Below are 18,212 nucleotides of genomic sequence, written 5' to 3' on the forward strand. Positions count from 1 at the left end.
GAGCAAGAATCGCAACTCCGCCGCCACGTGATCCCCTATCTTTGCGCAAGATTGTGTAGTTGGGAGGCGTGATTTCGCTATCTTGTATACTGTCTGACAGCCACGTTTCGGTGATTACAACAATATCAGGTTCGGTATTCAGAATAGCTGTTTCAAGTTTATCAGTTTTATTCACGATACTCCTCGCGTTTAAGTTGAGTAGGCGAAATTCGTAATCATTATTGATACGGCTAGGCTTTAGTCATGGACTTGAAGCCTGTGCAACATCAGCTATCAAACTCTTGTCGTTTTTGACGTCGTCCCAAGTATACACTTTTCCGTTTATTTTAACTTTGTCGTACATCAAAGTCACCTTTTCACCGGCAAGCTTATTCGATTTCGAGCTTTCGAGCAGTTTTTTTCTGATTCCCTGAACTCGTTTCGAGTAGTCCTCGCTGATTGATAATGGTTCATTCTTTAACCTATTACAGTTACGTAGAATTTTCATCTTGTCTCTGAAGTCAAGTAGTTTGAGAATCACTGGACGAGTTTTACCTTCAGTTGGTTTTCCCAGGCGATGTATGCGTTCAATTCCATTGGTTTTTACGGACAGTTTGTCCTCAAGGACCTCCTTTGTTACTCGCTCTTCGAGTTTGCTGCTGTCTTCGTTTGGCAGCTCAGAAAGACCGAAAATAATTAGATTATTTCTTCTACTGCGATTTTCTAAGTCATCAATCTTATACACGAGTGATGCAACAGTAGATTCGAGTTGTTTTGTCCTGTCTTGGTTTTGGTTCACAGCTGACCTCAGACCTTCAAGGCTTTTAATTTGCAACTCTATGGTCTCTAGTCTGGATTTTGTTTCCGCTTGGCTCAATTTAATTTCCCTGACGTCAGCGGAGATAATATCTAGTTTTTGCAATATTGTTTCTAGAGTAGGCCCGGGATTTACTTCTACATCACCACACAACAAAAGTAGGTTTTTCGGCAACGTTCCAAATTCACACAGCACACTCAAACAGCTCCGTGGGCACGGTAGCAGGAAGAGACAAATATTGTTACTGCGGAGGCAACAAGGATATTGTTTCCCTACCTGTGCAATGAACACGAAGTGGTTTAGGAGCGTCATCTTGACGATGCCACCGTGCCCACGAAGAAGTGCAGGTTCCGGCCAGTCTTTTATAGTGCCGAGCGGCGCTAGAGTAGCTGCTGTCACTGTCGATATGGGTCGTGGAAAATCCAAATGTCCGTTAAAGTTCCACAGGAAAAAGTTGTCCAGATCCGTCACACTTCGCTCCGCGTTATCGGCTGGAACGGCGAAGCCGCCGCGATGATCAGCCGCTTGATAGTGCTCGGAGACGCCCATATCCTGGTGCAGCGGCAGAAGCAGTATCTGTGCAATGAACACGAAGTGGTTTAGAAGCGTCATCTTGACGATGCCACCGTGCCAACCTTATTATACTAGCATTACATATGTTGAGGTGAGGCGTAATATAAATAAATCATTAGGTGGTACCTTTGTCTCTCGCGCCACGGTGCAACATTGCAACAAGAAGGGAAACCTAGTTTTGGCATTTGGCATTCCAATTGTCCTACTCGGAATAGGACAATGACGACGAAAATTAATAATAGTGTATTGAAGACAGTCATTTTCAAGCTCTTAAAAATTATCCTTCTTTTTGAACCTCGTGCAAAAGAGTTTATATAAAGGTAGGCTTTTTATTTGATTAACTTAATTATGATTTCAGCCAAGCGAGTTACGCTGTAGTTATGTAATATATTATTAATTTGTTCAAGCGTATTTGAACAAATCGGCTTTATCAAGATTGACTACAATTAATTACTTCATCTTCTTTGGCCAAAGTTTATGTAGGCCTTGACCCTAGTTCACTGAACAAGTGCGAAAGGTACGCTTCACTGCTGGTATAGTTTTGACTGTCCTTTGGCTTCTCTAAATCGCGAAACACGCGCCAGAGATGGGTTTTAACTTCTGGTTGTTTCTTCTTATGTGATAACGTTGGCCTTGAGTTGCCCAACAAGTACCAGATTTTTAGGCTTCACTGATGGTCACCCGGTTCATATACGTGACATATTTGTCTTGAGTCTGACGCTTAGGCACTTATTTGACGAGTCAGAGTAAAGCGAAAAAGAAAAACGATAAATAAAAGTAATTTGGAACGATCTATAAGGCCTTTGAATGAAACCGTATTAGATTCAGGGTAAGGCTCCTAGGATCGCAAGCTGGTGCCAGGTTAAGAGTTTCTATGGCGTAATGCCTGGACTGTTTATAGCCTGAATTATAACCTGTACATCGCGCAAATGTTATATCAAGAATACGTGCAAAAACGTAAAATTAAGTCAACATAAGAAACAAAAAACGAGAAACTTTCCGGTTACGTTTTCGGCAGAATTGTTCTTAATATAAAATGCATTATCAAGGAAAGACAATGACTTAAAGTTATTTAATTGTTCGTTATTTATTTATTTAAGTGGCCGACAAACAGCTTTATGCCTCCTTAGAGGTGCACTTACCAATGTCAGAGAAAAGCATATAATTGTTGGGACATGATAAAATGGAAAGGTAGGACAAAACAATACTAGCACATTACACTTTCTAATTTTAAGCTCTTCATAAAAAAATATCGGGACTAACATGATCAGGTATATGTTCTATCTGATTATACGTCAATTGAAGGGGTGTCATGTGTTCTCCGTGATATAAATGAAGAGAATGAAACAAAAAATAAAGTATACTAGACTTACGAAGAACGCGTAGGTCTAGCATAGATCCGTAAGTCATCTGTCCGACTCGCGTGCGGTGTCGGTCAGATGACACCCATGTTGTGCCGGTGTAGTACATGATCGGTTTACAAACATGAAAAGTTTATTAACCACCTCCCCGCACCTTTTTCTGAGCTTCACTCACATATGGACAGCAGGTTAAAAATCTAACTTCTGTGTTTTGGCGCCTCACAATTTTTGTGGCGTGGCAAAATAGCTCCTCTAAACACTATCACGGAATATGCTGCTACCTAAATGCCGTTTTGCAACACCTTGAGTCGAAAAAGGCATCGATTGTAACAACAAATAATTAGTAACTGTTTCTTCATCCGCCTTTTATCTTTAGATACCATAGAAGGACCCTCAAATGGCCTCAGTATCCTGCGGGTTTTTTGCGCTGGCTCGAATGGGCACAGGACAGCCCTGCTTTTTAACGAGTTGCTTCATTGTCTCAATCAAGGCCGCCGAATTTAATCAGGAAATAATTAACGCATCAGCATCGTCGGAAAAGAAACGCCAAAATTTCTTTGTTTGCCTAATCGCATTTGCAATGTTTGAGTCGAACTTTCTGTTGAAACTTGAAGATGAATTTTCTTAGCAAGCTCAAATGGTCTTTGTTCTTTATTGTCTCTATCGTCTGGAATGTGTCTTGCTTTCAGGCCTTTCTACACAAACCCGATTGGAATGGCTATTTCTTTTTTCTCTGTCAACCTTTTTCTAGTTTGTCCTCGCTTGCCTGGAGTTCTCTCTGATCAGACATTATTTGGAAGTTTTTGTTTTCTACGGTATGCAAATTTTGCAACCTGTGGGGAAAAAGTGGAGTGCAGAGAATGATGGATATTTATATATATATATATATATATATATATATATATATATATACATACACATCGGGTAATTGTAATAATTACATTATGAAAGGTGACAAGGTAAGGCTGGTACAAATCATCACTTTTGTTTTAATGTTGTCTTAATATAATTGAGAAAGATAAAGTGTTTTGTACATATCAGGCGCCGGGAAACGAGCCTACTATCAAACGTATATTTTAGGGCGTTCGTTTGGTTGGAGCGGTGTTAAGTGATTAAACACAAATTGCTTGTTCTAAATAAAATCTTTGAAATATTGATCCGTTTTGCACAAAAAATGACATCACTTAAACAATACATATTTGGCATAAAAATAATGTTTAGCATAAAAACATCCGATATTACTTAGTTCTTTATATGGGCCTAATAACAGCTAATTGCTACGAATATTTCCCTCTAAAGATACTGCAACGCGCCTATCAGTTAATTATTATTCTAAGATGCCGTCCTAAGGCAGCAGGCTTTCTCAGGAGGGAACAAGATAAAACTTATACAAGATCAAAATTGCGTAGCATAAAGAAAACTACATAGAATAGCAGCTGAAAAAATCCCTTTATCCTCATTTCACTGCACGGTGTTCATAAGTATCATTGTTTAGAACCATAGTATTTACGTGAATTAGTTTTCAGGAAAGCGTGCATGTTTTATTTGTATACTTTTCAACACAGCAGTTTTATGATCGTTTTATCCTAACTTTGCACCCACACATATGTGGTCTGGATAAACTTCGCAAGAGGAAACAAAGTGTGTGGCTTATGTTTCTTTCGCGTGGACTGAACTGACTCAAAGTGTCTTGCCATAAAGTCGGAAGCTGACGAAAAAAAATAAGACCCCATACACCCAAAATCGTAGCGAATGAAGCGTTTTTATCACCCCGCGTGAGTTCAATGTACTCCAAGCTTTGAAAGTGAAGGTTAAAATAAAGAATACTTTATATATAATGCAAGGCTTTGTAGCGGGTTTCCAATATATAACTTCCTGCAACTGCGACTGAATAGCCAAGCAATATGTTGCTTCTGAGAAGAACTATACTAAACACAATCGCGAGCTTCAGCTTGGTACTTGTTGTGTGCGTTACTGCAGGGCATTAAAATTTACCTGTTATAACTAGAACATTCTTACAGCCTAGACAAAAACAAGAAAATGCTTTAAATGACAACACTATGCACCTGCAGAAAAATGTTTCTAAATGTTTGATTGCTTTCATTTTATTTTTTTCTTGTTTTCGGCTTTCGAACGTGGTGGATCCACTTCTTTAAAAGCAACACGTAACTCGCGTTTCTCACTTTACGAAATTGCTCTTTGCAAAGATGCGCCAATTTTTCGAGCTTCGCCGAAGCCTGGAAATGCTGCGAAGAAAGTTGGCGAAACCTTCACGCCGAACACAAAGTACAAAGCCCAAAACACCATACCCATGCTTCAGCTCTGCCGCGAGCAAATTTTCGGAAAAGCGGGTTGTTTCGGCGTTGAAAATATACATCACCATAACTACAGAAACATGGAACTTATTTAGGTTTGAAATTCAGCCACACAAATGGCCTGCCTCAAAAATAAAACGAGTGAGAGCACTGAGGATAAATCTGAAAGAAGACACGTCCCAGACCTCTGGTGATCTTTTTTTGCGGAAGAATAAACGCCATCGCGCTCTAGGGTACCGACTGTGGATGTCCTCACCACTCCACCTGATTCGATGTGAAGCAGGCAGTTTAATTCGCCTTTTCAAAAATCTTTTTAGGGCGCATGGTACTTAAATGTTTCCTCTTTGTAGTTTCAACTTGGGAAACATCCTTCAGAGTTCCAACTCAAAGCAGGGCAAAGTTATTTATAGCTAAAGTTAGCTACAAAAAACATCTGGATTTCATACCAAAGATGCTTCTATTTGTAGAGGCTTACTTATGAATGATACCAGATATTACGTCTAGTTTATCTACGTTTCGTAAAGCAGTTGCTTGGTAAAACATTCATATTGGACGCACAGGCGGCAAACCTGTGGTTTCACATTGGCTTACTTGTGAGCGCTGGCCTCAAATCTATTGTTTTATGTTTCCAATGAAGTACTATCTGAATGTGTTCTAATGATGTGATATACATCAAAAACATTCATTTGACTGGTTACGTGAAGAAAGCGGCTTGCATTTTAAACTTTCCGACTTAATGAGAGTAAGCATGTTTTCTTGTGTAACAAAAACGCTTGTTTTACGCATAATTGTTTGCAATAAGAAAAAAAGACTTCGGTGAAGCTTTTACCACTGTAGCGACCCAAAACAGATGTAACATGAAAACAAACACACGTATGTTGACAAGTGAGACGTTGATGAGTTTTATGCTAACCATGATATCGGGTTCTTGCAAGACTGAAAATTCAACAGCCGTTTGCCCTCGGTATCTCTCACTTATTTTTGGCTGCGGCAAACTTTCGCTTTGTGACTCTTGAAAGTATATAGGATACGAACTTACAAGTTTCTAAACTTTCGCGACGGATTTCTCTTCTCACCCAGGAATGTTCGACCCCTCCGGCACCTCCCACAAAGCACGGCTCCCCTCTGCTTCCCTATTTTTCGTCCGGCGCCTCCGGCAAGCACAGGGTGGCAGACAGCTTTGAATTGCTTTGCAAGATGAACATCCAACGCGTCAGTGTCGTCCGCAGTTGTATTGACACCAACTCAGCTCGCACTTCTGGCGACAGTACAGTGTTCATTTCTTTCAGTTGAAAGCAATTCTCACCCACCTTTTGCCAATCTTGCTGGGAAGGCTCTACTTCTGCTTTCCGCCAAAAACCATAGTCGCTGAACAGATACGTCTGTTGCTGACAGTTCCTTTACTCGCTTTTACCTTTTGCGCCCCCGGCATCTTTTTCGTGAAAGCATTGCCTGGCTGCATTCACCGTTATTGAGTATTCTGAATCTGTGATGTGCGGCGTAGGGAGTACATAGACTTAGAAGTTGAAATCTTTCAATGGCCGTGTCTTTGTTTAAGTGAATATGAATAATGGATTGATTCTTGTACTATTTCATGTTAACAGTAAAGGGATGGTGTTCAGCTGAATGCTTGTAATGCGGTTGTAAGGCGAACAGGTTTTACTATTTATACTACAGTGTACATGCCTTCTCTGGTGTAACTGAACGAGAACGAGAACGCGATAGTCAGAAGACGTATATCGCGTTTCCATACAACAAAATAAGCACTTTAATGACGAGGGAAAGAATGGGAGTGACCTAAATGTCGAAAACGTACGACTTAAAATAGTCAAACATTATCTGGCGAACATTCCACAGCATCAGCATGGCAACGTTTTTTTATTGCATGCCTATCCCAGTCGCGAAATGCTGTGCCCTCGAAAAATTCTCGAAAGTCAGGCTTCGTAACATTCGAAAAATATTGGGTCCGCAAAAGCAAAATCATATGCAGTCTACATGCGAAGTTCTTTTCTTGTCAGTAACCCACACATACTACTGCTTTCATATGTATATTGCAAAGATGAAATAAAAAAAAGCTTAATGCAATAGCTAAAAGAACAGAAAACTTGTGTGAATAAATTAAATTCTGATATAAATAAAGCTCGACAAAAATACAACAAGCATAAATTTATTCGCATTAAGAGTAATACAAAGAAAGTTTGGAATGCGGTAGCAAGCATTAACTTAAAAGCAGGAAAGACTCTACCAGAAAAAAATAATAGTTGGTGGCGTTTGGTCCTCTGGTGAATCGCTGGCGAATAAGTTCAACTCTCATTTTGTATCCTCAGGTGCATCAGCGTCTTCCGTGACCGTCGAAAGAGCGGAAATGTACGTCTCGGCAGATACATCAAGTCCTGTCTACTTGTCGCCTACGAGCGAGGTTGAAACTTTTTATGCTTAACAGCTTGTCTAAGAGTACTGCAGCCGGTGAAGATGAGCTAAAAGTGGAACCAAATAAAGCTGTGTCTCAATTATCATCCGGATCATTCGCCTATATATAAAACGCCCCTTTAAGCAAGGGAATTTTTTCCAGACAAAATGAAAATAGCCAGGATTTGCGTTTTGCACAAAAATGGAGCCCTCAACAACCTCAGTAATTACCGACCCATATCGGTTTTACCAATATATTCTAAACTTTTGGAGAGGTTTATATTCACGAGACTTACCCACTTTCTTAGTTCAAATATTTTAATTGCAAGTCAAGAATATGGGGGTCAAAAAAACAAATCCACGGAAATGGCTTTGTTGCATGTAAAAAATAAAATTATTAACAATATGGAAAATAAGCTTTTCATAGTCGGATTTTTTTAGATTTTACAAAGGCATTTGATTCTATAAAACACGATATTCAGATAAAAAAATTGCCAATGTATGAAATCAGAGGCACTGCATTGGCACCGATTCGTAGTAACTTATCGGCACGTCTTCAATACACGTTCATAGCATGCGTTCTCAGCTTGAAACAATTACTTACGGTGTATCTCAAGGATCCATTCTTCGAACATTGTTATTTCTATTGTATATAAATGACATTGTAAATCCGCCACATACACAAGATAATAGTTTGTACGCAGATGACACGAATATATTTTTTTCTGATTCAAACGTAATGAAGCTAGATACTAGGTTATATGAGTGGTTAAATAATTTCGCACTATGGTGACAGTCCAACAAACTTCAGTTAAACATTGAAAAGACAAAATATACTATTTTTAAGCCTAAAAATAAACCTATTGACTATCAAAAAAACGTAAAGTTTGAAAATACAATCATAGAGAAAATAAGGTCGCATACATTTTTTGGTATTTGGTTCGACGAGAGATTAACTTGGTCTTGGCTTGTGAAACACCTTCGTTCAAAGATTTCCCAATCTATCGGCATTTTGCGTAGAGTTGGGCTACTCCTTCCATGTTGGTTAAAACGTTTTTTATATTATGCATTGTTACACTCCCATCTTAACTACTGTTTAATAATTTGGGGAACAACAACAGCAACTAACCTTGGCAAGTTACTAGTCCTACAGAAGAAAGCTATCTGGTGCATAGATAATCTGGATAGTTACGCCCAAACTGCTGCTTCTTTTCTGGAACACATTATTACTTCCATCCAACAACACTATTATTTGAGAGTGACTCTAGAAATTTACACAGAACTTAAAAACCTGGATTCTTCATTTTTAGAAAATTACCCGCAGAAAACCAAAACCTACAACTTACGTCATGAAATTATGTCCAAGAAACAATTCGCACAAAATATGGGTCTCAACTTTTGAGCTACATAATTCTTTAATTTTTAATTAGATTCCCAGAAACGGTAGGCATTATTACTAACTGCCAATCGCCTCGAAATTCCAGAAACAAAATAAGGCTCTGCATATTAGGTTCTAAGACATAATACGTCTCCCATCCTCATCCTTCTAATCCTTCCTTCCCTCTTCTTTTCGTTTTCCTTTTGGTTTGTAAGATTTTTAGCATACATATCAATCCACTTTATGTTCAGATGTTTATATATAGATCTTTTATTTAGATTGACATTAAGCCAATGTTATAAGTGCACCATTCCTTGCATGTATGTAAATATGTCTGTTGTTGCTCTGCTGCTTTAGCGCTCTAACGGGGACTGGAGCTTTGTCAGGCGGCTTTGGTCGCCTTTTGCTCCAGCCTCCCAGACTTCTGGTCTAACTAAAGAAACGAACAGACGTGTACAATATATACACATCAAATAACTTCTCATTCCACCCACTTTCTTATTTTGACTTCGTTTGACCATTAGCGGTTTCTTTATATTTGAGTATCGGTAAAAAACCAATACATTCTAAATTCAACAGTCGCCTGATGGGAGCTAAGTTATCGCAGTTGTTTCCTGCAAGCTTTATCCTGCTATATTAAAGAACAAGAAGCAGAGATTATTAACAACCTCTTAAATTTTAGCTCACAAAAAAAAAAACCGACTTTTATTTAAATAGTGCCGTTCAACACAAGCCTGGTAATTTCGCATTCATGCTGCATCTACTTGAGAAAGCGTTTTTTTCTTTTTTTTTCTTTGATCGCATGTTCCGGATATCTTGCACCATGTCACGTAAGATGTTAAATAGTCGGCCACCCAAGTGTACGTAAACGAGATTTTCGTTTAAAAATCTCGTTACTTAGCTTTGAGTTTCAAACTTAACTAATATTAAGAAGTGTCTCACCTGTCTAAACGATATTTACGATTATCTGAAGCTTGAAAGGGCAGATAAATCAAGCATTCGAATGAAAATGCGATACGGCGTCGATAAAAAATAAAACAAACAACTATAATAAAAATATTAGATTTGTCCAAACGAGTGTTAAAAAATTAAAACGAACATGTGCTAATGTTGGCGTGGTTGCAGTAATATATTTAGGTCTACTTTAAGAAAAAAATTAACGGTCTCATTCGTTTTTTGTTTTAATCTTTCCAGTTTTGAGTACTTGACCAAATAGCTGCCATTAAAGCTATAAAAACGTCTTAGAAAAGCTAAAAGCTTGCAATTAAAAATCTAAAACAGTTATTCAAGGTTAAGTCCTTAAAAGACCTATAGAAACCCACTTTTTGCTACATTAGTTATGAAGGAAACAAGAAAATCAAATTGCAAAATTGTATTTTGTTAGAAAATGTTCTTGAGGACACATTCAATCCTGAATTACACCAATGAAGACATCAAAACAAAGCATAAAATTAAGGAACAAATAACTCGCACTAGGAGCCGCTCCCATGCTTCCGTTTCCCGGGATTTTTTCTCTAGTGACCGTCAGCTGGCGCCATCTCTCGGAAAGAGCGATAACTCTAAGCGTGGAGCTGGCTGTACGAGCGGTCTCAGCTTCGTTTTTTAATGAGCGCAAGTTGAAAACAAACGAAACATATTTTTCCTCTGTACAGCTTTTTTTTTTCTTTTTTAGGGAGTTTTACAAGCTTGCATCCGATTCTAATATTTTTTGTTGTGAAACCTAGACAAAAGTGATGATATTACGTTCAAAGTCAACGAGAAGATTCTTACAGAAGCCAATACTCTCCAAATATAAAAAAATACGCTTTGTAAATGTTAAAGATGCTCCTTTAAGGATCCTCAACTGGGCTAAAAAAGAGTTCATCTGTGCTCAATTAAAAAAAGGAAACGTTCTACACGTCCGTACTTAACGCGACTGAGAGAGTCCAAGCCATTATGCTGGTCCTTTCAGCGTCTGCTTCCGCGTCGCGCAAACCATCAATTAGTAAGCACCCCATCTCCTTCCTTCTCCGTCCCTCTAAGCCTTCCCCAGAATACCGGAAACTCGCTCTTTCGAAATCGCGTTGGCTTTCGAGATGCCACGGTTAATTGAGGCGTCCGTCAACTTACACCAGTCGATGAAGCGAACGCAGTTGATGAGATTTCCCGCCCATACCGGGGCGTTGAACGAGCTCTGTAAATGGTGGTTCACTGCTATTATCTATAACAGGTTCAAAATGACAAGGCGTAATCGGTACCAATTACGCCATCTAAAACTTGCAATCCGCTGCGATCGTAACGTCACCCGATATGAACAATCGAAAACTGACCGCAAAGACAAGAATGCCCCTGTGATTATCCGTTTCGCGTCGTTAGCAAGTCATCACTAACTGTGGTTCCGTATTCAACTAAGTTTCAAACACGGCCACTGGTTCTGTCACCTAACTAATGCTGAGGTATTTAATTCGGAATAAAATAGTGTAAGACATCAGAAGTAAATTGACTCTGCAAATGGTTCCTATACAGCAGCTTAATAAATTAGGTACTGACTTACGGAACAACAATCAACAGAAACTCGACACAGCCTTAAGTTGTGTACACAAAATTTCCCAAATTTTATTTCTAAATATCACAATGAAAAACAAAACAAAAACCTGAACATCCGGAAGCACCAGAGCAACATGGAACATTGCAATATTGCCAATATCTTGTGCCGTCCTCTTTTGTCCCGCTTTCCGCCTTCCTCTTCCTATCCTTTACCCTATTGCTCCCGTCTATGTTTCATGTTTTGACTCAAAGCAAACCAGTCTAACCATCTCATTTTTGCACTACGTTTTACATTAAGTCCACCCGCAGCCAAAGCGATGACACAATGGTGCCAATGAATCACCGCCAAAAAGTGCACCTTCACGCCGCTCCTTGTCTTTGTGAGTTGGCCGTTACCGCCTAAACCAATCACGCATAAACAAAAAGCTGGCCAATGGTAGCACAACGCTGCAGGTCAATCGAGACGTTCGGCTATCTCGCGGCCTTGCTCGCCGAACGTCCAACTCAGAGCGTACCTGTCTCGAGTTTCAACCTCACCTTCACGATTACGAAGGCTTAGTGGTGGAATTTCCTTCGCAACTAAAGAGGACCTTCGCGGGGCACAGATTGTAGACTGGCGCTGCGTGAGCTTTCGGCGGGAGCTTGTGTTCTCTCAATGCTTGAAAAAGTGTTTCCAGTCAAACGCATGATGCAGTATTCGCGTCTAAACTGCGTCCTACAGGAGCCCTTTTTGGCGACGCAGAAAACTGCCCACCACGGATTTCTTATCTTGGAGGTGTTCTGTTCTAGCTAGCATGATAATGAAAGATCGCTTTTTTACCTCCTTTTTTTAAGTGTTAAATTTTTTGTTTAATACCCCTGGAGTTTCAACAAAAGTAATAATGAGTGATGATGCTCATGATTACCCCCGAGTTAGCTGTTTTTGAGCACGTGGCGAATAATCAGCTTTCAATTATCTGCCTTTTTTAATGTAGGGACAAGATAAAAGTAAGGGTGGCTAAACCGTCGCAATATAGTGTAAGGCTCGCGATCATATTCGCGCGATTTTTTTTTGTTTTTTTTTCAGCCTATAAACACCAACTATATCGTATGTGCTGCTTCTGACACAATGTGGCGTTTGTCGAAATGCACCTCATCAGAAGTATGCATTTGACCTGAATATCTGGAGAAACGAAGATCAATTTAAACTGCGCGATGGCGAAATCAGAATGGTTTCGCCATTGCGCAGTTTCAGAAAATCAGACTTTTTTTGTTAAGTATCGTTCGTTGACTCGAATAATATTAGATAAATAACTACTGCAGTCAAAATCGATGACGACGGGCGTTATACCAACATGCATGTTTGGAATCGCTGATCACTAAAGAGCCACATCGCTTAGCATCCCAATCCGAGTCCAGCAGTTAAACTCTGCCTGTCAAATTTTCATTCTACACTGCTTACAAGGAATGTAATGTTAATGCACACCAAACGTCCTCCGTAAAAGTATTCATAATCAACATCTAACCCAATTTGTTTTATCTTCTAAAACATTTCATGCGGCATGCATTTCTACGGTACCCCCTAATCCCAGATGTTTATCCGTCCGTTCGTGCTTCCGTCCTCCTCCTAGCTAAGAGCATCGGGGAAAGTTTTCCGCCAGACAGCAGAGAAATTGATGCCGCACCACGTGATTGTATCACGTGAGTCAGGGCCGTACATCTAAAAGGTGTTGATTACTGGTCAACGTTATTAGATTATCTCAGTTACGGAACTGCTCCCAGACGCTCCATGCACGAGCAGTACCCCCCTCACTCACCACGACTCGCCTCCCATCGTTCGACGCGCCGAACGGCTGCTGCGGTAACTGCAGTGTATTCTACGAAATACGCATGTTTTGAAGCGTAGCGCCTAGATGGCGGTCCAGCGTCCCCTATGGAACGCACAGCTCTTAAATGAGAACCTAGATGGCGCTTCGAACGACAGTAGCAGGACTGAAGTGAGTGAGCGGGAGTTCCACAACTGAGGTAATCTAGTAACGTTGTCACTAGTGTACACACCGTGACGTCATGGTGCCACGTGGCGTCACCAGTCGTGAAGTCACGTGGCGTTACTTTTTCCAGTAAGTTTAGTTAATAAATTATTAAATCATACGTTCTTCAATCTCCAAAACTGCTTTTAAATGTCTCCTCAACAACTTGAAATCATAAATTTTACGTTCCAAATATTAATATATCTTGAAGATAAAAGTAGCTGGCAATGATTTTTCTTTGTCACCTGCAACGCGAATTCCTAAACTTTTAAAGGCAAATAGTTGATGTCATTGATTGGTAAGAATGCTTACGTCTAAAAATAAAAATCTTTCCAGGGCAAATTTTTTTCCTTATTTAAAACACCGTTGGTGACCAAATAACGCCTCCGGTATTCAATCATCCGCTCATTTGACGGAACACAATTTCATCTTTTGGTGCAAGGATCAAGAAGGCAACAGAGCCGGCAATAAAAGGTGTGTCAATATATTAAATAATGCCATTCATACTTCACGAGTCCGCCTTTCTGGCTAGGCATCGATGAAATGCATATCCACCTTTCTTCTTTAATTTAAAAAAAAAAGCTGACCGCATCATCTTTGATTAAAAACCTCCACGCGCGTGCGATTGCGTCTGAAACAAAACCAAAATCAGGAAAAAAGCAACTAAAAATTAACAAATATAATGGCAGAAAAAAAAGAAGAAAAACAGATGATCATTGTATTGTTAAAAATAGAAGGTACCTCGTAAATCAATTTATATTCTCAAAGCTGCTTTGGCCTTTTCATGATTGTTTTGTGCACGGCCTAGCATGCCATCGCGAGCTTTTTGCTCGGAGCTCGTACGAAAAATATGCAGAAACCCCATCTGCACTTTCCCCAATATTGCTTATGCCTGTCCTTTTTAGCATTAATGAAATATTTCTTTGGAGGGGAACCAAATAAAATACCCACTGAAACAGAAGAGCATAGTGCATGATGCGTTTTATTTATCTTTACTAATATAGGTAACAATGCGAAGGAATAGAAGGGGACGTAAAAATAAAAAGCTAGAGTTATGAATGATATGTGGTTTCCAAGCTCAGGGCCTCTACCAAATTGCTTCCTTAAATTTTCGTACTTTATCGTGCTTTACTGAATATTCCAAATTCATTCCATAACCATAAAAAATGTGGATGAGGTTACAGCCATTGTACGTGTTGTTCTCGTGCAATCCATTCATGCCACGCTTGGCCACTTTCTCCCGACTCGTTGCAAATCATTACACTATCCACATCGGCCATTTGTTCCGACTTTACCAATTGTTTGACGAATTCTTGGACAATTTTCTTGCTTTTCCAGATGCTTTGAAATTCCCTTAATATTCCAGTCATTCTAGGTTAGTACAGCTTGGTGCTAAAAACTTAGTTTTCTTTGAACATCCAAGCGCATATATGTAGTCCTCTGCTCATGCGTACACCCCCTCCATGCGTACACCCCCCGCGTGCATTATTATATCTTTACATGTGTTCTAGATTGTTTTCTTCTAAATATAATCTTTATCTCTTATCCTTATCCCCTAGCCTTGCTTCCCGCTGTTTCCATTTTTCAGGGGCAACGTCCCGCGCGACCGACATTGACAGCACGTCTATCTTTGCAAATATTCGGGCTTTTTGTGTTGACTATTTTAGAAGCCTTGCTAATAGGGCCATAAAAAAGAGCCATAAAAACCGATACAACGACACGATGCCATTGTGTTTTGATGGGCAGAGACATTCACAGTTCGTAGACAACACACCCAGACGGTTATATATGTAATAAAAAAGGTCAATTGAGGGTGCGCTATATTCTAACGCCTAAAATTATAAACAAAATATTGTTTTGTTTTTTTTTACTTTTATTGACCGGATATTGTTACGAACGACAAATGATGAAGCGGAGGATAACTGGAAAAACTAAACGTTTCATGGTACGAACTTGTGCCCAAAACAAAATAAAGGAAAGTTAGCGTCGCAGGCGTCGGTGTTGGCGAAACTGCAGGATCGAGAGCTGTGGCGGGACTGAGCCCGGCTCGTCACGCGGAGAGCCTTATGTTATACGCGTGGGCTTCTGGAACAATCGGTGAAGAAGGTTGGGCGAGTAGAACATCCTAGCCTCGAATAAGCAACAGGGCTCTCGAACTAGTCAGAACGCGAAATTTACAGAAATAACAAAAAGGTCCAACTCCAGCCAGGCATCGAACCTCGGCTCTTTGCGAGGGAGCCGAGCATGATAACCGCTCGGCTACTGGCAAGCTTCCAACTTGGCCAGCTGCAGCCGCGGCAATATTAGAGCTGCCCTGTTGCATTTTAAATAAACACCATGAAGCGATTTTGCTTTCGCTAGCCTTTTAAAAAGTCAGCTTATTTTATGATGAAAACATATTCATACTCAGTGTTTGACTGAACTTCAAACGCTCTACGCGCACCTTGGTTTAAGCAACTGAGACACCTGTGCTTCGACAAGCTATGCCTGAATTATAAAACGTGTTCACCCTTTTCAAGGAGTTACTTTGTGCGACATGAAAACGTAAAATGACATTTCTGTGTGTACTCTTATTAAAACGTCATAATGGTATTCTGTAGAAGACGATCTAATATAAGCAATGCGTGTAATTCAGGTTCTTCAGTCTATATGAATATATATACATATTATGTTGCCTTATTTGGGGGAAGGCGAGGGCTTCAGCTGATATTATACAGCGCGAATATATATTTCAGTGTGCCCACACACAAAATATTTCTGCGTTTTTTAACAGTCTAAAACGCATTGTTAATCCACGCAGGGGAGATATTTAGAGACGTAATGTGCGTTTTAGAATATAATCAAGGCTTGCTTGAAACAATCCACGCAAGGCGTCTCTTAAAAGTTGGATTTCTAAATATGAGGTTGACACTGCTGAATTTACGTATGTTTGGCTAAGTTCGCAGTTTAAGACTGGCTTGGAGTTGTGTTGAAGCAATATCATTAGGAAGGACATGCAATATTCGTCTGATATTAATAAATTTACTTGAAGCATATAGTGCCGACTGAAGTTCATTAAAACTCCTGGAGGAGACTAAAACTGTAGAACGTGAAACCAGCAGAAATGACGACCTATCAAATCACTCCTTAATGCACCACTCCTTTTAAAGCCGAGACGCTTGCTTGAAGTCCATAATTTTGAGCCTTCTTTGTTGTCCAAACATCTCACCATTGATTTTCTCATTTTGGTTTTCTATAACTTTGTTGTTGGAATATATACTACAAAGCGCAATGTATCTAAATCAGTCCACGAAAAACACGCTGAAAAACGTGGAATATAATGTAGTAATTAATTGATGCAAATAAGTCAGTGCTCACATAACTTTTTCATGCATTTTCACGATATGATCCAGATATATATTTAATTTGCTCATTGTTTGATATGACAAACGTTTACTCATAACGATTTTGTTCTAGACCTCTTCAGGCTCTTCAATTACGCAAGCGCCAACTATTTATTTTGAGAACTTTTTTTGTATCTTCTATTGCTCATTGTACCTATTGGAATAACATTGTGACGCGCTGCTTTGAACGTTATTTATTTGAAATATTCCACAGGGAACAGCGTAGCGATTTACTAAAACGTATTCTTTAACCTGCACTAGAGGCTTAGTGTATCTAAGTTGTGATTTGAGAAATTTTATGCAAGACTGTGAACGTGTCCGTGTGAAAAAAATATTCGACATGATGGTCAGTCTGCCTTGTGCTTGTTACATTATTCAAGCAAAAGGCGCGTCTATTTTGTCAAGCTTTTATATTAGCAAAAATATAAACACTACATGCGCGTTGACTATATATGGCGCTTGCTTTATTGAGTGCGAAAAAATTTAAGTGAACGGGCGGTGAGTGTCCCACTGTGATACGCACTAGCCCGATATCTGCGAGATAGCCAATGGACTAATTTATTAGTGCTGATGTGCAAACGATGGCCTGACTCTTGTGTTTTATGTAGCATATTCACTTACAGCTTCAGCGACCTGGCAGTGTTATAGGACAACCGTATTTTAGTACACGCTTGCTGCGAAGCACTTCCGGGATTGCTGGGTTTTTTTCCATGTTAGTGTGATCGTTTTGCTAAAACTCAAAGCAGACGTTAAACTCTGCAAACGTTTCCCACCCGTTGGCGGGGATACAAAGCCAGTGAAAACCATTATACTAAAGGAAGGTGTTCAAATGTATTTCGAAACTTTACAAAGCACATAACGATATTGCTTAGGACACTTACAATTATATGTGTAAAAAGCGCGTTTTATAAAAAAATAATTCAAAGTAGAACTGAAACACAGTCTACTAATACATATTTAAACAAGATTTGAAACTAAAAGACTCATATAGCGAAGTTTGCAGCGTCATTACTAAATGCAGCCAGTATGAAAGTCTTGACATGACAAGCATGCGTCATTGCCACTAACACATTACAGCTGGCGGTCATTAATTGTTTTTTCACTTAAAATGTGAAGTTTGTTTTGGCCATGCCCAATTGTGAAATTTCCCAATATCTGTGGTTTAGCTGTATATTTCATGCATTTGGCAAAATATACTGACATGCAAAAATAATAACTATATTTAAGCACAGTAACAAGAAAGTAAACGTCTGTAAAAATAAACAAAAGCTTAGAGCGTTAACACGAAACTAGGAGTGTACTTTGTTGAACGTTTGTCATTAACATATAAAACAGGGCTGTGGTTTTGGTTCTGTAAACGGAGAAACTTTAATAGCGAGGGAGGTACCTACAAAATAACGTTTGCTATCTTAGAAGTTGACACCGTTTTGATCTCAATTTAATGCTCCAATTATACACAATG

At 39.4% G+C, this 18,212-nt stretch overlaps 1 protein-coding gene across 1 annotated transcript; it reads right to left on the bottom strand.

The window, feature by feature from the left end:
• Positions 1-241: 241 nt before the first annotated feature.
• LOC120839795 lies at positions 242-1,420 on the bottom strand. Its single transcript, XM_040210156.3, has one exon. It carries the CDS (start codon positions 1,406-1,408, stop codon positions 242-244), a length of 1,167 nt encoding a protein of 388 aa, XP_040066090.1. The 5' UTR covers positions 1,409-1,420.
• Positions 1,421-18,212: the final 16,792 nt, after the last annotated feature.

This window comes from Ixodes scapularis, unplaced genomic scaffold, assembly GCF_016920785.2.
Source record: "Ixodes scapularis isolate PalLabHiFi unplaced genomic scaffold, ASM1692078v2 PGA_scaffold5__190_contigs__length_132052651, whole genome shotgun sequence".
Taxonomy (NCBI): Eukaryota; Metazoa; Arthropoda; class Arachnida; order Ixodida; family Ixodidae; genus Ixodes; species Ixodes scapularis.